At 39.3% G+C, this 21,538-nt stretch overlaps 1 protein-coding gene across 1 annotated transcript in view; it reads left to right on the plus strand.

Moving 5' to 3' along the window:
- Positions 1 to 21,538, plus strand: part of STARD9 (StAR related lipid transfer domain containing 9) — a 162,407-nt gene that overhangs the window by 122,323 nt on the left and 18,546 nt on the right. The window contains exons 25-31 of the mRNA XM_054969940.1: positions 1,362 to 11,549; positions 12,558 to 12,755; positions 14,016 to 14,196; positions 16,481 to 16,627; positions 17,644 to 17,752; positions 18,662 to 18,834; positions 20,838 to 20,902. Coding sequence (XP_054825915.1) covers positions 1,362 to 11,549; positions 12,558 to 12,755; positions 14,016 to 14,196; positions 16,481 to 16,627; positions 17,644 to 17,752; positions 18,662 to 18,834; positions 20,838 to 20,902 — 11,061 coding nt within the window. The remainder of the gene's footprint in view (positions 1 to 1,361; positions 11,550 to 12,557; positions 12,756 to 14,015; positions 14,197 to 16,480; positions 16,628 to 17,643; positions 17,753 to 18,661; positions 18,835 to 20,837; positions 20,903 to 21,538) is intronic.

Here is a 21,538-nt window from a genome sequence, read left to right on the forward strand (position 1 = left end):
AGTGTCCTGCACCTGGCCAAATGGTCTCCTTAAGAGTTCATTTACTTGGCTGGCACTTGGAGCTAGAACACAAGGCTTGCACAAAGTGAACCAGTTGATCCAGCCCTGAAGCTCTGCCAAGCCTCAGTCTAAATGGGCTGTGGGGTGATCTGGCTCAGCTATGACTGGCAGCAGGTGTTGGGGCTCAGGAGGCTCTGCTCTGTTCTGGCCAGAGTCCTGCAAGGAAGCATCACCATCAGAGTCCTGACCTGAGTCTGTAGGGAAATAGCATGCTGCCAGTCTCTCACTTCACCTCTCTGTGCTGCTTCTGCCTGGCTCCTTCACCACCGTTGCTCTCTCAGCATGAGAGGCAATCAGGAGGGGCTATTAGCCCTGGCTCGTGTCCTACCTGGTGGGGTCCTAGTGGTGGTCTCTGATGCAGGCAGCTTGGATGTGCTTGCAGGTGGCAAGGACTCACTTGCAGATTCTGGTGGGGTGGTCTCGAGTGCTGCTGGGGCGTGGTCAGCCAGGGCATCGCTGGCTGGCTCTGGTGGTGTGGCCTCTGGCACATGGTCATCTGGAGCGTCTGCAGAACCAGGTCCCTCCTGGTCCTGCTGGTCTGCAGGCTCTTCCTCTGAGCCGTCCAGGTCTGAGACATTGGCCTGGTCAGAGGCCTGGTTGGAGGGGGTCACGACAGTGTGGATTTTACAAAAGCAATAATCCTTTGCCATAAAAAAATCCACTCTCATCTCTTAAAATCTTAAATTAACCCATATTGTGGCATGGGGAGGGGCTGTGGCTCCACAGTAAAGCATCTGCTTGACACATGCAGAAGGTCCCAGGTTCAATCTCCAGCATCTCCAGCTAAAAGGATCAAAAGGTTGGTGATGTGAAAGACCTCTACCTGAGAGCTGCTGCCAGTCTGAAAAGGCAGTACTGACCTTGATGGACCAACTATCTGATTCAGTATAAAGCAGCTTCAGGTGTTCATTTGTGCTACAATGTGCTGCTTAGTTAGTTCCCCAAACATGGTTTGATAGCAAAGGCCTCCATTCGAGATTAGGAAAGACCTATCCATCCAATATCCAGTTCCCTAGGTATTAAATCCTTTTAGGGATCAGTTACTGGATCGTGTGGGGGAGAGGCTGTATCAAAATGTTGGCCTGACACTGTTGTGTGCATATTCTTTTGGGCTATAAGAGTAACTGCACGCCCACTGTAGACTTTAGCACTTCTCTCTAGAGCAGCCTCTAGATTTCCAAGGAGGACTGCCAGGATTTCCACTGTGATAAACATGATTTTTAAAGCAACGTGATAATTTCTCTTAAAGATTTTTACACTAAGAGGCTGATTCTTTTTGTATATCTGGTTTGTTTTTACAGTTTTTTCCTGAAAAGGGATCCCTCCGATGAATTGTCTACCTCAGCACACAACTACAGATGCTCTCAAGTCAATCCATCAAGAAAATCATCATCTGTAGATTTTCTTCAAAGAACAGTTAAAGAACTTACCAGAAGAGATAATGTTGACGTTGAGATTGATGGCTCCTTCCCAACTCAGAGGCAGCTAACTGAAATATATAAGTCATTATGTCTTGCCAATAAAGAAAAAGTGGACAGTAGCATTAGTACTACACAAGTAATTTCTCATCTTTGTAAAGACTACAGTCAAATGGAGAAAACGGATAATAGACCAAGGCAAACTAGACCTAAATCCGTGATTTCTAAAAGCTGTTCTCCTGATCTCTTTAAGAAAAATTTCAAATCTGAAACCAGAAAACAAGTGACTAGAACAGAAGTACTAGGAGACACTAGTCAGTGTATGGGAAAAAACTTAGAAAAGACTGAAGCTCAGGAAATTAGTAGAAAAAAGGGAAAATATGTAAGAAATAAGCACCAAGGTTCGCTGCCAGGGAGTTCCAGCAAAGAAATAAAAAGGTCAACGACATGTGATAAACTACCAGTACAGCATGTTAGCCAGACAGCAAAGAATGTAAGAAGAGATCCAGAAGACAGACAATCAGAGGAAAGACATGAACTTCTGAGGACTACAACTTTAGCAGGAAGTCTTAAAAAGATAAATAACCAGAAGCCTCTCTGTCCTAGAGAAAAAAGGTGGCATAGTGCTGAGGTGTTGAGTACTGGAATCTCAAAAACAGCTTCCAATCCCCTGACGAACTGGCAAGAAGATGAAGACATTGAATTTTCTGATACAGATAGTACATACTCTGTGGATTCTCTCTCATGTATAAATACAATAGTCCTGACTGAGCAACTTAGGCAGAAAGAGTCAGCTGGAATCCAGGGCACTCTTGATCTGGATGACTCTGAAAGTGATGACAGCCAGATGTCTCAGGATTCTCTTACAGAAAAGGTAAACAAAACTGAAAACCAAGATCAGAAGGATTTTCCTCAGGTCCATCAAGAGCCTATTAACTTTTACAAAGACAATAACTGTCAGCCTCTGATGGCAACTACATCTACATCAGGCAGTAATTTGACTGAGCATGAGAGAAGCTTCTCTTTGGATAGCTTAGGTGATGTTGATGAAGTATCAGAAGACATGGCAGAGAAATGCAAATTGGAGTCATTTGATGAAGTGCCAGCAGAACTTTTTTGGGGGATGCAAAATCCAAAGTTAGAAACCAGAAACAGCAATGAACAGCACAATCCTGAGCTCTGTGATGAAAATATAATAAGAAAATCTGATGACTTGAATTTTAACGCTGAATCTTTTTATCTGGATGCTAGTACGCAGTCTAGTTCCAGTAGTGTTTGTGATCAGTCAGTGAAGGAGATGAAAATTAATTTTTTAGTTCAAGGAAGATCTATAGATCAAAAACCACAAGATGCAGGTGAAAATCTTCCCATTTTGTCAAATGCTTGGTTGTCCTATGGCTTAAAACATGGAAAATGCAGCCCCATAATAGCGATGCCTTCTTCTCAAGACCACTCAGATTTTCAGATTGCTCAGCTGCATCCTTATGACACATCACATAGCTGGATGAAGAAAGATGAACTAAGGCAGTCAGCTGCTGAATTATCATTTGTGTCTTATAAAGAACCTCATAGGATATCTCATGAGCCTGACAAGATTAAGATGATGTTTCCATGTGCACCACCATCAATACCTTTACCAGAAACAAGAACACATCCTGAGATAGAAACTGTAGGAGCTGCAATGTCATTTTTAGCTCCAACAGAAGACATTTCTTTTGATCATGTTTCTGCATTTCCTACAAAACATGGTTACTGTGAGACTACCTCACCACCAGAGTCTAATAACCTTCAACCTGATGAGTTGGCTGGGAATGGATCTACTAATGAAGCCTCAGGTACAGATAATTTATCTCAAGTGTCAGAAAAACAGGACTTCTCTGTTTCTTCAATTTATTCTGAGAAGAATGAAGATTTTAAAAATAATTCCTTAATTTCTACAACAAGTATCCACTTTTTACGAGAAGAACCTCATGTAACTACTAATTTAGAAGACTGCATCTTTAGAACTATTGAAAAAGAGAGCATTGATTATGACTCTGAGAGTAGTATAAAAGACTCAAAAGTACTTGATTCAAATACAGAAGATAAATCCACCTGCACATTATCCAGTGGGTCTCCTAGATTGGCTACAGTGGATGCAACACAAGAAAAACTTCAAGGCCACAAACATTTGTTTTCAAAAGAGAGAATATCATTGTTTAGTAATGAAAGTTTCTATCTGTGTGAAATAAGAAATAAAAGTCTAAATCTTGTTGAGGAAGAAGAGTATTCTGGTGATAAGATGCATTTACCAACACATGACAGATGTGATTTTTTTGACCCAGCACTGAAAATGAAATACCAACAGGTATTGGCAGAAGACATTTCTGTAGACAGTTCTTCTGAACCTAAATTGTATCAAATAAAGAGAACAGCCTTTCGCCATAGTGATCAGTTTACTCCACTTCTACCAACTTCTGAGACTGAGAAAGCCACTAAACATGAAAACAGAGATGTCTTAGCAGAATCTGCTTTAGAGGTACCTTCATTTAGAGAGGTGAAAGAAAACAACTTGCAAGATGAAAAATGGAGTTCAGAAAATCATTTTGAATTTCAAACTAGAGCCGTAATGAGTGAGTCTTATTCAGGTTTAATACCAGACTGCTCTGGAAATTGCTCAAGGCAAAAAGATTCATTGAATTTGAATACTGAACATTTGATGCCAAACAGCAGTGAAGGGAAAAAATGTAACATGATTTGTGCAGATTTGGTGACTGACAAAGTAATGAGTTCTAATACGAATATAAATGAGAAAAAAGCTGAACTTACAGTTCTTGGTTCTTGTATGGTTGATGATAAAGTCTCTTTACAATCCTATCCAAATATATCGTGCCAAGACGCACCTAGATTGCAAAAGCATGTTTGTGAGACCAGATCATCTAATACAGAAAATCATTCAAAAGAATGTTGTTCTGGATCTGTTACTACCACAGATGAGAAACACACAATACACACAGTTCTTCATGATTCTGTTAAGTTTGGCTGTATTGGCAAACCCAAAGTTCGGCACAGATCTTTACCTTCATCAAGACAAGTGAAAGAAGCTTCACTTTTGAGTATGGACCTTAATAAAAATGACTGTTCAGGAATGGAATTGTGTACCACTCAAGCTGCTGAAAATAATTCTGTAAAAGTGTTAGGAAATGGAGTTTTCTCAGATACAGCTTCCCAAGCACAGAATTCCTGTGTGAATAAAGAATCTGAATATCTCAAAGAGAAAGTTGTCACAGCTTCTGTAACTCCTTCTGAAGAAGATATGAGTAAATACAATAGTAAGTCAGTATGCTCTGAAGAACTCACTAAGCTAATAAATAGTGTTAACAAACTGGAAAGTGACATGTTAGAAATCAAATCTAGTCAGAATAAAAGTTTACGTAATTACCTTGGAATTGAATCTCAAAGCGAACCTGTAGTGAATGGAAAGAACTTTGAATCAAGTCCTCCCTTTCAGAGACTCAGCAATGATCATGAGCAGTGTAATAGGAAATTACTTGTAACAGTAAAACAGGAGGAAACTAATAAAGTAGAGATCCAGCTGAGTGATGACAGCAAAGGAGAATTGTGCGCATTCAAAACAGCAGTCGAGCCCGACATCATCTTTCAGTCTAGCAATGTTAACAAAAATAAACTTCAAGAAAATACAAGAGAAAGTGATTGTCACACCACAGACATGAAAGTAGGTTCTAAAAGCATTGTATCAGCTATTTGTCGCAGCAAAACCGTTTTAACTCAAAAAACTGTAAACTTCTTTGATGAATATGAAGAACCTGTTCAAGATGACAGAGTTATAAAAACTGGTTGTGGCTCTGGACCCACAGTGATTTCAATGTCCTTTGAATGCAGGCAAGAGGACACTTCAGATTACAATAAAGAACATCAACGAATGCCACTGAATAATGAAAGTAAGAGTTGTTTAACAGAAAGCTTGATATCCCCGAATGCTGTTTTTCAAGAAAATAATGCTGATAGGAATACAATTGATTTTGAAACAGAAGTCAAAGATCAAAGTGATGCATTAGAAAAAGAGGGGTTAACTGAGCTACACACTGGTGAAAATATTGTTTTGGTCCAAGAGAAACCAGCTCATGATCTTACGTATTGTGACAGTGCCAATGATGATGATGATGATGAGATACCAGAAAAATATTTTACTGCTTCTACCTTGGAAGAACAAGAGGGTAGACTTCAGTTACCAGTAACATGTCCCGATATAGATGAAACACACAGAGAAATAAGATCAACAGGTCTTGAAAGCCACAGAGGTGTTACAAATAAAATGCTGAAAGACAACAGTAGTGATGGATCTTTGTGTGAAGATAGAGATGCAATTTGGCAATGCAAGATAAGTGAAGAGTTTGGACATGGTGACAAATTTGAAAATATTAATGCATCTATAACTTTTGTTGGAAATGGATTTGATAATTATAAATCTGTCCCCGACCACTTTATACCTAAGAAAAAAGAGAAAATGCATCCAGTAGCCCCAATGCAGTTGGCTATGACTGAAGTACTGGCTCAAAGCACCAACACACAAAGCATGTGTATTTTTAAAATGGGAGATGAAGAAAGGTGTTTTAAAGAAATTAGTGAAAGAACAGAACTTGATATTTCAGAAAACCAAGGGGAAGCTCTACCACAGAACAAGTGCAGTTACAGTTTCTCAGACAAGGAGACTCTGCTTAGTGAGGTATCAGAAGAAAGTGAATGGTTACCTCACATTTTTTCAAAGAATAAAGGTGATGTTGGTGATTACTCAGTAACGGTTAACCAAAAAGATCTACCAGAAAGTATAGGTCAAGGTGACAGGATAACTGCCAAAGATGTTAAACATTTACTCTGTCAGACTGCACATAGTCCTTTGTTAACTGGAAGAAATAGAAGTGGAGAAAATATTCAGGGTGATGGTACCACTGCAAGCAATTCTGCAGTGCCGTTCAGTAGCAGTACCAGTACTATCACAGGTCTCCAGTACTATGAAACACGAAAGGATAATGATGTACAGGCTGGAGCACTCTCAACCTTTATCAAAGGAAGAAGAGATTATTCATTTCCTCATGATCAGGTAGAGCTGGACAGAGAGATGAAGGCAGACATCAGATTTAAAAAAACATCTAATTACATTACATCTGAGCAAGTTCCTAGTGAGGATAACACATGTTCAAAATCATGTATTGCAGAATATCATGGATCACTAGCTTTTGCTCTTACTGATGATACTGGCAGTGAAGCAGTCCCTCTCACAAAGTTATCTAAAAACACAAGTTGTGATTTGGGAAGTTGTAATGAAAAATACAATGCAAGTGAAGACCAAAAGCCAGAATATTGTTTACATTCAGTTAAAAACATACCTCAAAAAGAAAGGGCTATGTCAGGCTCATTTGGTTCCAAAATAACAAATATATTTCCCTCTCCAATGTTCAAAGAAAATGAAGAAGAAATAATACAATGTTTACCTGAACTTTCTTCACAGGATTTTAATAGCATTATCAGTCAGAAAGAATTGGATTCACTGTTGCAATATAATCAGTCAGATAAATGCCTACAAAATACTAATAGCACTGAGACAGAATGCAAAACGAATAGTGAAAGGATTATTGGAGAATTGGGATACCAAGCAGAAATCACTGGAAGTCTGCTGTACAGACCTTCTCCTGATCTACGCAGAAGGGATGCTGAGGTGACATCAAAAGATGGAGAAAAACTTTTACAGCATTCTACCCAAGCCTTGTGGGAAAATGCTCATTATAGTGTGCAAAACAATATGAAATCTTATGTTTCTGCATATTCTGCTAGTATCTTAAACAGTCCAGCTACACTGCCAAATGTGTTGTTAGAGTGCCCTATAGACAAGGATGAAGCTGATGGACTTTATTTTGGGGAAACTCAAATTCTGAATATAGCAGATTATGATGCCCATCAGGAACATAACAAAATCATCAATAATGCTGTAAGTGCAAACTCTCAAGAAATAGTGGAAACGTATCAAAAAGAAAAGCAAGATGAAAGTTCTTTCTATGAACATTTGGGTAACAAAGATAACCGTCTATATTTACAGTCTGAGAATGATACAGATGAGACAGAAATAAGTTTGCAAGAGAGAAACAGGCTTACTCATCAAAGTTTAGAACAAAAAAGCAGTGATGAAATGATGCAGATTCATGTGTGTCCTGTGAAAGATTTTTCCATGTGTACAGAATTTAAAAATGCAAGTATTCTTGAGTTCCCAAGATCTCCTGAAGACGTCACATCTTCCACACTTACCCATTATGCTGACTCACTGCAAGATGCATTTTTGACTTCCCATTTGTCATCTGGTTTTCGAGTGCAAGAAAGTCAAGTGATACGTCATCAGGCTTTCCCAGAGGTTCCATGCTCATCTTCAGAATCCTCTTGTAGCCTCAGTCGATGTCAGAGTGAAATTGAAAGACATACTGTTCTACATGCAGCTATATCAAGTTCCCCAGTACTTACTATCAGTCAAATGCAGGAAAGTCTGTACAATGATACTGTAATATTTGGCCAGCAGCCAAGTGCTTTAGAAACAACTACTAGCTCTCAAAGAACCACAAATTTAGATGACAATGAAATCCATAAATCTAAACCTGAAAAAATCCACCATGAAGCAGATGTTTATCAAGAGTCTAGGGTTAAAGTTCCACTGCAAAGATGTTTAGAAAACATTGACCAAAACTCATATCCTCTTTCACAAAGAGATCAAAATACTCCATATTTAAGTAGCAGAGATGATACAGAAAATAGACCTACCACTGATCATATAAAAGAATGTGAGTTGATGAATAATGAAAGGGAATTTTTGATGTCAGAACAACTAAACCTTTCAGTAATTAATGACAATATGTCTTCCAAATATTTATCAGGAAACAGCTGTTTGTCTTTGCAAAAAGAATCTGAACCAGAGATATTTAGAAATAAAAAATTAGTTTTTACTGCACAGAATGCAAACATCAGCAAAGATGATGAACGGCTAGGTTTACAGAGTCATTGCTTATCAGCCCCAGCTATTGCTGGCATGTCTAATTTTGAATGTGCTTCTGAAACTTCATCTAAAACAGACTATTCTGAGCATCTTGCTTCTAAATCATTACAAGAATTAAATATGAGTGTTGAGCCTCCATCTCCAACGGAAGATGATGCACACAGAATTGAAAACTTTTTAAAATATAAGACAGAGGATGTTGTACCCGTTAAATGCAAGCCCAGGTTTCAAAAGAAATCCATTCAAGCTCAGAGATCCAGTAACTGTGATAAAAGAAGCTGGAGAGAAAGAGCTCAGGGCAGTCACTCTCCAGACACCTCTCCTGCTTGCTATCCAGTAGCTGTTGATCACACAGCTTATAGTCCCGTGGATACAGAGATAGGAAAGCATTCAAATAATGTCACTTTAGTATATGGACACAACATGGGCACAAAAGAACCAAGATACCAACTGGAATCAACAGATGGACTATTACAAGACAATAAAGATGCGATGCACTTTAGTTCAAGTGATATCAACCCATATATTCACTCTTGGCAGCAAGATGAGTGCCATAAGATTGGTTGGAAGCAGTATGTTTTTGGAAGTGCAAGTGATGTCTCTAGTAACCCACCTCCATTGAGCCTGGATACTCAAACAGTTATGAGGTGCTCCAGTGTGGATAATGGCTTAAACTCCAAGAATTCTCCTTTCCATTCCCATCTCAGTTCTTATGCTAATGCCAGAATGCTGTCCAGCACCATAAGTAGCACAGAAGACATTCAACGATGGGAAGCTGCAAGTGAAAGCTTTCAATCTGCACATTCAGATGAAAGCAACAAGCATTATTCCAATATTTCTCATGATGAACTTGAAATCACACCTGAAAGCTGTGTTTCCAGATGTGAAAACCACTATCAACAGTCGGAAAACACATCCATGCAGGTTGATGAAATTGTTCTACTCTACCCTTCTGAATCAGATGTACCCTGCAGTAAACCACAAGGGCTTCTGACTTGTGAACGGGAAACACAAACAGAGCCCCCAGCAAAGCATAAAAGACAGAAGAGGCACCGCAGAAGCTACACTGATCTATCTGCAAGAAAACCAGAAGGAGCTAGAAATTCATTCCAGCAGCCATCTTCTTGGTCAAGTGTACAGAATCTTTCTATGCATCTGTCACAGCTGCTTCACAATACTTCTGAGCTGCTAGGAAATTTTTCTTTACACACTATTAAAGATAATGAACAAAGTGACTGGAAAGCAGTTGATGAGGAAGGTAAGAAAGCTGCAGTGTCTGACAGCTATACCCAAACAACAGAAGACACAGGTGTTCAGACAGATATTTTAAGGTACCCTCAACAAAAGAACAAGGAAGACCAAATCAAACCTAAAATGGAAAACGAACCAATGAAATCTCAGGAGGTAAATGTGATTGTGAAGGTTGTACATACAGATACTGTAGCTTTGATGAATGAAAGAGTATCAAAAAGAAAGGAATTGATGCTACAGAGCATGCCTGACTTAAGAACCCTGGATGACAATAAAACACTAGAAGATTCCTGTGTTCCCCAGCCTCCTTCAAATAAAGACTCTAGTCCTTCACTAGAAGTACAGAACATACAATTAGCTGCTGCACAAGCAGTTACTCTTGACAGTCCCAAAGCTTCATTAGCTACATCATCTTTTCACTCTCAACATGATGAGACTTCACACACTGTAGTTAGTAGCCCTTCCTCTAGCATCTCTCTGTCTTCAGTGTGTTATTCTCAAGATAGGAAACCTGTTGGTAAACCTAGTGTTCCAGAAACAAGGGAGCTGTACTATAATAACAGTTTATTTGTTGATCGTGCGTCTTCCCCTATTCTGACACTTAATGCCAGTCCAGTCAGTCATCAGCTTTCATTAAACAAATCTACTTTTTTAAAAGGATCTGTTGGGAATCAGAGAGATACTGAAAATTTATTAACTAATTTTAGAAAAAGGGGATCAGGTCCATTGTACGACTTGGGTTCTCAGGATCGACATGTTGATACTTCTTCACAAACAGACAGTGAGTCTACCACATCTAGAGATAGCAAGGAAATGTGCAAGGAGTCTGAAAATATCTTGGATAAGAATACAGCCAAAGAGCTTTCTAGAATAGTTGCAACAAAACAAAAGCACAGATTTACCATTGATACACATACTGCAGTTCACACCAAAAGACTCTATCATTCAAGCAGCACTTTGGAACTTTCTAGCCACAGGGAATGCTTAGTTGATGGTAACAGAGAGACTGTGCCGGTGGAACATTCCTTTCATCAGATATGTGCATCCAGTAGAGCAAGAAACTTTTCAGGTGGAATCAAATACAAAAGTCCTACTGGAAATGCTGAATCGTCACCATCTAAAAAATCCTTTCAGATATCTTTAAATGAGCATAATAGATCTTCATCTTTAACATCTGATGAGTCTCCAGAATATCTGCTTGATTCTTTTTCTCCTCAGTGCCATCCGACTTGGAGAAATAATAAAAGCTATCCTTATTCAACATCTGAAATGAATGAGATGCAAGGTGAGGACACTGTTGATGCAGAATCAGATATGGAAAGTCAGTGCAACACTGAAATTCTATTAAATGAGAATAATTCTTTAGTAAAGACTCACAGACTTCGTAGCTATAGTCTTCGTGACCTGCCTCTGCACAATAAGTTCAGCAACTGGTGTGGTGTTAAGGGTAGTGCTCACTCATCTTTAACTAGCCTGAATCGAAGTTCTGGTGATATTCAGAGCCCAGCAGAAAGGAGGACAATTAATGAAAGAGCAACAGAAATTCAAGAAAGATCCTTGCTTGGTGAAAGGACATCCAGAGAAATTGAGAGACTACAAAGAGAGCGTGCCCAAGTTATGTCTGGCATCCATTTAGATATTAATCAGCCTCCTCTTACTGTGGAACTTACAGAGGCAAAATTAAATTATGGCATTGGGGAAACAGATGCACAACTGAGGATTCTTCAGAGTGGAGCAGGCGAGAATTTGGTGTCGATGCCCATAAAACAGCAACTTTATGAAAGGTGAATTACTTTAAATTTTTTAAAATACCAGAAGCAGAGCTTCTCAAGAAACAACCATAGATACTTACTATGGAACAACTGAAGGTTCTGTTAAACTTGTTTTTTAATATTCCAAAGCAAAATAAGACATAATAAGAACATGGGGCTGCTATTGAAGATGACAGCCATGTTTCAGTTAGTTGGTAATGATGAGTAACAACACAATTTATCCAAAGTCTTCACATCATGATGCTGTGCTTTTCCAGTCTCCTGCTAGCAGCCAGTGCTGTGAAGTGAGGGTGGAGATACGTACACTCTTTGGCTTGGATCCACTAGTCACTTTTGGGGATGTAAGGGATTCCTGTCCATGAAGCACCACTTCCTTGCTTCCCTTCTGCTGCAGGTCACAACTGTCTTTGAAATGCTGTCCCTTGGGAGCTCAGGAACCCCCAGGAACAGCATGAGGGAACAGTTGGAGGTCTTCAGCAAGAGGATGGGATTAGCAAAAATCTGCAGTTTGTCATTGGGGTGGATCCCACCATCCTCCAAGTAGCCTTCCTCCAACCATAAGGAGCCTTCTTCCAACTTAAGAGGCTTTAGCTCCAATGGAAGAACCACTTAATTTGGAGGAAGGCTTCAAACTTGAGCCAAAAGGAAAGGTGGAGTATAAATAGTTCAATAAATGAATAAGTAAACTTTGCTCAGTGGAGTGGTAGGGTAGGGGTAGGATCCACCCCACTGTGTCCAAATAGAGGATTTTATGAAAATAGACTTTTATCAGCATTGTCTAAAATGCGTTCATCTCCCTTAAGCCATATTTATTAAAAGCTTTTATATTTACCTTAATTCTTTAGAACTAATTCCTATTGTTTTTTCTCAAGTGCTACATTTCTCTATAGTCTGCATATTCAGTTTCCCCCCTGCAGTCCTACTTCTTATAAGTAAGAATACAAATTAATGTCTTAACATATATACAGTGGACTTTGTAATTATCAACTTCTTCCTCTCCTCCCATCATCTTGATAACAGGCACAGAAAGTCAATTGAGGTGTTGAGAAAACAGAGAGAGGAGCGACTCCAGTTTTTCAGAAGGAGTCGTAGTCTCAGTCCACAAAAGCATCAAAGTCTTCTCCAATCAGGGGATATGAACCAGAGAGATTCAGAACTGCCTAGCCGGCGCCGTGAATACCTACAGCAGCTGAGAAGAGATGTTGTGAAAAATACTAGGTAAATTTTACTGTTCTTTGAATACTTATTTTCTGTGGCAGAACTGAGAATAAATTTGGAAAGACTTGGGACAGTTTTTTTCCTGAAGAAGATAGTTTTAAGTATTTTGAGCTATTTGTTCTCCCTTCTTAACTATCAACATGTAATCATGTCTTATATGATTATATGACAGAAGTTTCTCATTCTATACTATATAGCTGTCTTGTCTTGTTTGATTTCCTAGTATGTGCCCAAACTTTTTTCACATCATCTCCTATTGATTTTTGCACAATGAAGAGGAACAGTCTACAGTGCATCTCATGAACAAGCATGTTTTTTTCTTTCAGACATGTCTCTGTCTAGTTAAAGAGGTACAGGCTTTTCCACCATTCATCTGAACAGAACTAAAATGTGGTCCCTTGATAAGCCAGTTTGGTGTAGTGGTTAAGAGTGGCAGGACTCTAATCTGGAAAGCCGGGTTTGATTCCCCACTCCTTCACTTGTAGCCATCTGGGTGACCTTGGGTCAGTCACAGCTGTTCCAGAGCTCTCTCAGCCCCACCCACCTCCCGTGGTGATTGTTGTGGGGATAATAATAACATACTTTATAAACCTCTCTGAGTGAGTGTTAAGTTGTCCTGAAGGGCAGTATATGAATCAAATGTTATTATTGTTAGTATAACTCTCGTGACATGTTCTTTCTTTGTTGTTGGAGGATTTTAAAATGTCCCCCTCCAGATATATGCTCTTGCTCCCTACACCCTGCATACCTTGTTAATTTTGGTAATTTATTTTAAACAGAAGATCAATACAATCATCTGATGATCTCGCAGTTCATAGTGCATGCAGTTTATTGGAGTAAATTTGAGCGCATTCAACGTTGCATTTTCTAAAATAAAAAAGACAAAATTTGGGGAGGAAGAATGAATAAAAAATACGGATGGATAAAAAAAGAAACAAAGGACATTGGATAGCAAAACTCAAGTTAAATGAAAAAGAGATGAAAGTATCAGTTAGGACACCGCCATAGTCTAGCAGTTATAAATTAGTGTAGCATGCTCAAATTCACTTTTATGCATATGTGTTTTATCAAACTAAACATTTTTAAAAGCTTCAAGCAAAAAGTATTATGACCTGTTTAGCAAGTAGAAAGAGATATGACCTAGAGGTATTCTCATTTGAGCTCCTATGTTCCAGAAAGCAATTCAACATTCTTAAAAGACTGGTCTTAAGAAGACAGGCTATCAGAAACTGATTCATTGAATTTTTCCATTTCCTGAAGGGTTCATGAACCAAAAATGAAGATGCAGCATCCTTCAGAGATTGAGCTGCTCCTTCGAGATTATCAGAAAGCACGAGAAGAGACAAAAATAGAAATTGCACGAGCCAGGGACAAGCTTCGTGAGAGAGCGGAACAAGAAAAGAGGCGCATTCGAGAACAAATATTCTTTCAACTACAGAATGTAAGTTTAAGCATTTAAGAGGAAGTGGCAGTGAAGGAAGGTGTAATAGGGTCCATATATTTCAGGGAGTTGGGAAGGGGCACAGTGAGTGTCTTTGCTAAGTATATAGGGATAATGTGTAATCTTCCACCTTCATGCATCCCCATCTTGTGGTGCTAGGTCTGGCAGTTTTAGGAGCAGAGTATAGGTTTTGCCCCAACTCCATGATATTTGTTATTTTTGTCCCAACCTTCCTCCAAGGAGCTCAGGGTGGCTTACATGGTCTTGTCCTTCCCTCCCCATTCCATTTTGTTATGTTAAAATGCAGTAATTACTTTTTCCTATAGGACTTAATGGGAGTTGTTCACTTGCACTGAGCTGGTTTTCTGTCTGATTGTTGAAATTATGTTTGTGCTCCAGGATTTCCAAGGGAGTGTTGACTCTTGCAAGCTTATACTCTGAAAATTTTGTTGGTATTTAAGGTTCTACTGGATTCAAATCTTGCTGTTTTACTAGCTGTTCTACCAGCTTTGAGAGACTTCAGAATTGTTACTGCAGTTGTTATTGCTGTTAAGAACATAGCACTCTGTGAAGTGTCTTTTTTCACTTATAGTTGTGTCCTGTTTTAAGATTTTATGCTTCAGTGACAGGCTGCATGTCAGATACTGAGTTTAGTTTTCATTAACTTCTGCATACTTACAAATCTGTTGTTAGTAATCTGCACGGATATGATGCCAGTTCTGGAGTCCCACTTTGGTCATAGTGTTGTTATTAAGATGGTTATGTAGTTCTGTTGTTGGTGATACTTTTCAGACCACAGTTCCAATTTGAAGTTCATAGAATATATTTGGTAAATCTTCATTCAAACATTTAACAGATTATAGTGTATTTCTTTTGTCACGTTTTTTTTTGTCATCCATTCTCAGAAGGGTTCTAGGGTAAGAAAGCACATGATGAAGCAGTCTTGCTGAAATTGCTCAGGTCTGGCTGTGGTCAGTGGCTGGATATAAGACTTCATGGGAACCCCATGTAAGCCGTCTTGAATTACTTGAAGAAAGAAAGGCAGGCTATGATTTTAATAATAAAAACCTGGATGTTGACCTTTTTCTGTTTTTGCCATGTGTAGCTTGTTATGTTCAGATAATTTGATCAGTGAATTCAAGTATCTATATTTCTATACAGAAACTTTGTTATATGTGAAGACTGGGACAGTAGTAACAAGCTTCTAATGATGCCGGGAACTTATTTTAATCAGTCATTTATTTTATACTGCTTATCTTGTATTTAAAATATTACCAGTTTCCAGGCATGTTCTTGCTGAACCTGTCCATCTTGGTTGACAAGATTATATATGAGAACAGTCTATCTAGCCAATGTCATCAGGAAATGTTGCTATCCAAATGTAGTATAGAATTCAAATCTTGTGTTTTCGTAGTGTCGTATTGAGAAGAAATTTATTTCCTAAAGGGAGGGTGTCAGTTCCTGGCAGGTAGATCCCTCAGCCCCTCTCCAGTGAACACACATTGGTTCCAGTAGAAAAGCTTTATTCAGGATTTTACAGTTCAGGTCTGCACTCCAGCACGGAGCTTGGTAGAAGTGATAAGGCAAGGCAAGCAGTTCTATATTATACTTGATTTTCCCGCACTCAAATAACTATTAAGGTTTTGGCACGCAGTATACATGGGTCCTGTGAGAACCCTTTTTAGTTATGGCTAGACATTCAGTATACAATCATACATTCCCATCATCTGGGTGAAGTAGCCAGAGCTGGCATCTGGATGTTCCAAGGTCAGTGCTAGCTTAGAGGGGCATATTTCTATAAAATAGCAGGAGAGGCCCACTCTGGGTCTCAAAAGTAACACTTGCACTAAGGAAAGAATACATCAGGTTAATAATGATCATTGTGGTTACAACATACAGATAATCATGGCATGACTGAACATAGACATGACAGAGGGTTTCCTTTTTCTAATGATATGTCTAATGTAGGCCACAGTGGGACTTGTGCTAAAAAGCCAAAATAGCCTATAGGATTGTCAGTAGCTTAAACCATGACTATTAGGCAGGCCACTAAAGGAAGGGAATTCCATAACTTCCATATATGTTAAATAGTGGAGACAGTAACAACCCCTGCTGTACGACATAGGAAGGGATCCTGGGAGAGGAAATTGCTGCTGTATGACTGCTTCAGGATTTCCACATTAAATCCACACTGACAAGATGTACATTCTAAGTGATTGTATAAATTAGCAGTAAAATTGTCTATCTTTCTAGCATTTCCTTAATACTGAACCATTCATTACAGGAAGAAACCAAGCTGAAAACCCTTGTAAGCACAAGCACTTTATGCACAGATTCTACCCTCAGTCTATCTTCAGGACCAACATCTGGATACCATAGTAGTAACACAGCTACATATGCTGCTAGTGTACTTGGCAAGCAAGAAGAGCAGGTAAAAAACCTGGATATATCAGAGGAATTAATAAAGGAAGGCTTTAATGATGTAGAAATTGATTGACAATAGTTCTCATTTGTCTAGATCAAAATGTACATCACTGAACAAAATACTGTAAATGAAATATTCTAGTTTATGTCCACAGACAGGGACAGACTAGATAGTATAACAACAACATAACATTCAATTTATATATTACCCTTCAGTACAACTTAACAGGTCACCCAGCTGGCTTCAAGCGGAGGAGTGGGGAATCAAACCCGGTTTGCCAGATTAGAGTCCTACCACTCTTAACCACTACACCAAACATGCAATTTTAGAGATTTTGGCCATTTAAGAAGTGCCACAAAGGCCTCATGGCATGGTGGGACCAGGTGATGTTGTCCCCTTCCATGCCTTTTCAAGTGCCAAAACAGTTGTGGAGGCCTGTTTCATCAGCTGAAAAGGCATGTGTGGGGGAAACAAGATTTCCTGATTCTGACATGCCGTGGCACTTTTTAAGCGGCCAAATTCTTCTCTAAAATAGCACTGGTGGCCACAGGTTAGACCCATGGCCACCATAACATCTAGTTTGACTCCTAGAGTTGCATGCAAAAGTGGATATACTGTAATATAATGAACATTTTGGAAGTATGATATGCTTCATAATCTCAAATACAAGTTCATATACATTTGGGTCATAATGAATGTGAGGTACCTATAGGAAAACACAGCATATGATTATGTTGGGAGATACAGGCTTAAATCCTGTATCTTCCTGCACTTGCACAGTGCTTTCTCCCACTATGGAGGTAATGTTGTATTTTTGAGTAAGTTTTTACAGCTCTAGGAACTTTCTGCTCTGTAATGGAACACACATTCGCAAAGGACAGCACTAAATAGAAAGAAGGTCTGTGTAGGATCCAGGCCACTGGCTGCAAAAGGGCACAAAAGAATAATGGGTTGTCTGATAATGAAACGTAGCTGTTAGCTTCCACATATGGAACATGCATTGCCTCCTTTCTATCCACCAGGCTTCTCCTGAAGATTCACAACACGCAAGAGGAGATACAAGAGGCCGTTCAGCTATTAGAAATCATCAGGTTTATATTTTTGAGCAACTGCAAAAAGATTCCACTAATGGTGAGGGCCAAATAAATTTGTTTTGATTATTTCTACAAATGTGTGCAGGATGTGTCATCTTTTTATGAAAGGTAGAAAAAGCAAAATAGCCAGAGAGTTAAAATTGTCTTTCATGACTGAAAATATAAAGATAGTGATCCTAAATAGCTACAGCACAATGAGGACCATTTTATATATTCTTGAAAACTATAGGTCCCCATACTCTCACAGGCACAGTGACTATCTTTTCTGTGATGGGTGTGGGTGTGTTAATAAATGATTGAGGCCAGGCTGAAGACTTTTCTCAGGAAGTAAAAAACTTTATTTAGCTTTTATACACAGAGAACAGATAACTTTACAGGTCCAGATTTGGAGAAGGAAAAGTACAGAGCTCTCTCCTGATCTTCAGCAGATACCGCAAGCAAAACAGAAACTGGAAGAGAAACTTTTAGGCCTACTTAGTTGCTAGGTAACATACATAGTCTATCTACTGAAGAACTTCAGAACTGAATTAACCTTCTAAATATCTCTCCAATGCACTGCTTTTATTATTCCAACATTATGTACGCTTAAAGCGGAGAACTGTATTTCCTGTGTGCATGCATCTCTCCTTCAAATGTTACAGAAAAGAGATGGGTAACAGACTGTGGATGTTCATAAAGGATATCAGTACCAAACAGAGAGGCTGATAAATGTTTAATAGTGTTAGCACATAACAGAGCTCTGAAATAGAAGGCACTGGGCTATTGGTCTTGGTTATTGTAGACTTCCCCTGGAATTGCCTACCACAGGTCATTGGTGGTGGTAGGATTATGTACAAAGTGGACTGTTGATCTGATTCCATAAAGCTTGTCATTCATGTGCAAAAGAACAATTTAAATCCAACAACCAAGACCTGGAGTGGTATGGGCAACTTGTCATCTGTTTCAGAGATTTTTCCTACAACATCTTCATATATACAGAAGAGTAGTATCCAGTCATCACTTCCTGCCAGCCATACGTTTGTTCGTAGTCTAATCGTTTCCCCCAGCACCATTCCAGATTCTCCTATGAAAGGATATGAGGATTTGTCTAAGGACGTCTTGGCTAATGCTGCTGCAGAGGTGAGTTGGCAAACGTGGTTGTTTGTGCTCTACTCTTTTCCTACAAGAAGATATAGAAATTTGATTGGCTACCTAATCATAGCCACTTATGAGGTACTTAGGCTAATTTTGCTGTGATTGTATATGCAATTTGTTCAGGTTATTGGAGAGGTTCTCTCTTTATGGCCCTAAGAATGCTGGTTGAATAAAGTACTGGGCATAAGCTTCAGAGCTGTAGGAAAATTCAAATGTGATATTGCTTCAGTTTTGGGTGAAGGTAGAAAGAGGACCAACTTCTACAACCTGTGGTATTATCTTTAAATAAAATTATGAGTGAGTTCTGAGCATAATTCTGTTGCCATTGAAAGGAATGTTCACTGCTCAGGTAACTCCTGGCAGAGGTGATGGCTGCTAAAAGAGGCTACTTTGGTGGATGTGTTCAAAAGAAGCAGCAAAGAGAGGCTCAGAGGGTGGCTTGGTCAGATCCTTGAGGGTTTTGTGTAAATTCCAGGATGGGAATCTATGTACTGGGTGAGGTTATAGGAGAGAAACTCCACTAAGGAAATATTCAGTATTGAGATGTGTTAAGAGAGATCTGGACCCTCTCTTACTCAGGATAGTAGACCAAGCAGCCAGTTGATATTCAAGTTTATTTGGCCTGAGGCCTTGATCAAGCCTTTACTGGAAAAAGGTGAGCATTTCCTTGACTTCTGTAGAGGAGATCAGACCTCCTTAGAAGAGTATCATCTCAAAAATGCTTAATGTGTAACTTCATAAATGTGGCTTGTGGTCTCTGAGAATCTAGACTGGTGTCAACAGCCTCCTTAGCATGCCTGAAACCTTCTAAGAGTTTCCACTGTATTTGCAACTAGAGAGGTGGAGCAGGGTTTGGTCCAAATGGGGAGTAGTTCCCAGGAAGAGGAGATTCTGTACAAGGATTAGTTGATGTCAAATATGGAAACAGAAAGAAAAATATTCTCACTTTTCTGCCATCATTGTATCTACTGATAGTAATTCATCTAGTTTAAGGGCAATGGGACTGCTCCTGGAGATCCTTGATGATACGCATTTGGACAATTCAGTGGCTCACTGTGACATTTAGAAACATGTTTTGCGGATAAAATCACTAATGTCCCTAACGATTTAGTCACCACTATTTTGGTAGTTGGGTTTCAGAAGTAATCAGAAGTAATTGCTGTTCATTGGATGACTTGCAGTTATTGCAGTTCAAGGACATTGCCAACCACTTGGAGAGTTGTGATCTGTCAACTTTATGCTCAACTCTTGCTTCCCTGGCTTTTGGTATCTGCTCTAGAGGGCTTGAGTGATGGGATTCAGGAAGTGGCAAATGCTTAACAGCATAACAGCAAAATTTCAGTTTTCTAAGGAAATGATTATATGACTCCCCTCTTCAATAAACCCTTCTTATACTGAGCTGATTTAAACAAGTATAGAACCAGTCACTTAAATCCCCTTTTTTGAACGATGCTCAAGCAGGTGATAATGGTGCAATTCCATCATTTCCTGGATGAAACTAATTATCTAAACCCATTTTGATCCCACTTCAGACCCACTTATGGTAACTAAGATTGTCTCTGCCCCCTGATGAACAACCTTTACTGGCAGAAAGACAGGCAGAGTGTGCCCCTGTTGATTCTCATGGAAACTTCTCTTGGTAGCTTTCTATACAATCGTGCATTTGGACAAACTGGTTGATTTAGGTGTCAAGGCCACAGCTTTCTTATTAAAGCTTATGAAATCTTTAAAGGAATACTGTTTCTGAGCTAAGATGAACTGCAGTTTTGGTTATCTAGTTGGCTTTCTTGTGGTAAATAACTCATTTACTATATAGAATGGACAGCAAAACCAGTCATAATACATAATCACCTACTTGTGTGCAATTCAAAAGAGAGACTTTAAAAATTCATTATGAGACTGAGATGGTTAAATTGCTTGGTTTAGATAAAGCTGCATGAAATGTAGAGTGTTTGGAACTTTCTAAACACAATTTTATTGTTTTATAGGTTATGGCAGTATGTTCAAATGACCTGAGGAATCTTTACAATGGCCAGGCAACAGCTGGTTGGAAGTAAGTTTTTATGGCAAATATAGGCCAGGTTCACATACGACCCTCTGATCATTATATCTAATTCTCTATGTAGCCCTATCTGTGGATACTTAAATCCAGAGATTAGAGCCATGGAGAGACAAGACAAATCTTTTTACAAACCAAGGAAAAGCCTGCAAAATTATAAAAGCTCCTGTAGCTTTAAGAAACAGAATTCATCAGTGGCAATTGCTAGGCAACCACAACAGTATTCAAGCTTTGGTTTCTGTCAGGAAAAGGCAGAGCAACAAGACAACAGAGAGAGGCCCTTTCCAGGGATTCACCCAGGCATGGCTGCTTGTTACTGTCAACAGCAGCTACCTTGAGAAAGCCAGTATTGTATAGGGGTTAGAGTTTTGGACTAGGATGAGGGAGACACAAGTGGGAATCCCCACACTGCCATGAAAGCTCACTGGCTGACCTTGGAGGAGAGGAGAATTCTGTAAGCTGCTTCAGAGACAGGCCAAGTATAAAAGCTGGTGGGTGGAGAATGAGGACCTGCTGTGGAGCTACCAGTGTTTAGAGAAAGAGGGAGAGAGAGAATCCTGCCTCCCCACCACTCTTCTCCCTGGTGGAAAATCACATTGCAGATTCTCTCTCTTGTAATAGATGCAGAGG

This window comes from Eublepharis macularius, chromosome 2 (genome assembly GCF_028583425.1).
Source record: "Eublepharis macularius isolate TG4126 chromosome 2, MPM_Emac_v1.0, whole genome shotgun sequence".
Classification (NCBI taxonomy): Eukaryota; Metazoa; Chordata; class Lepidosauria; order Squamata; family Eublepharidae; genus Eublepharis; species Eublepharis macularius.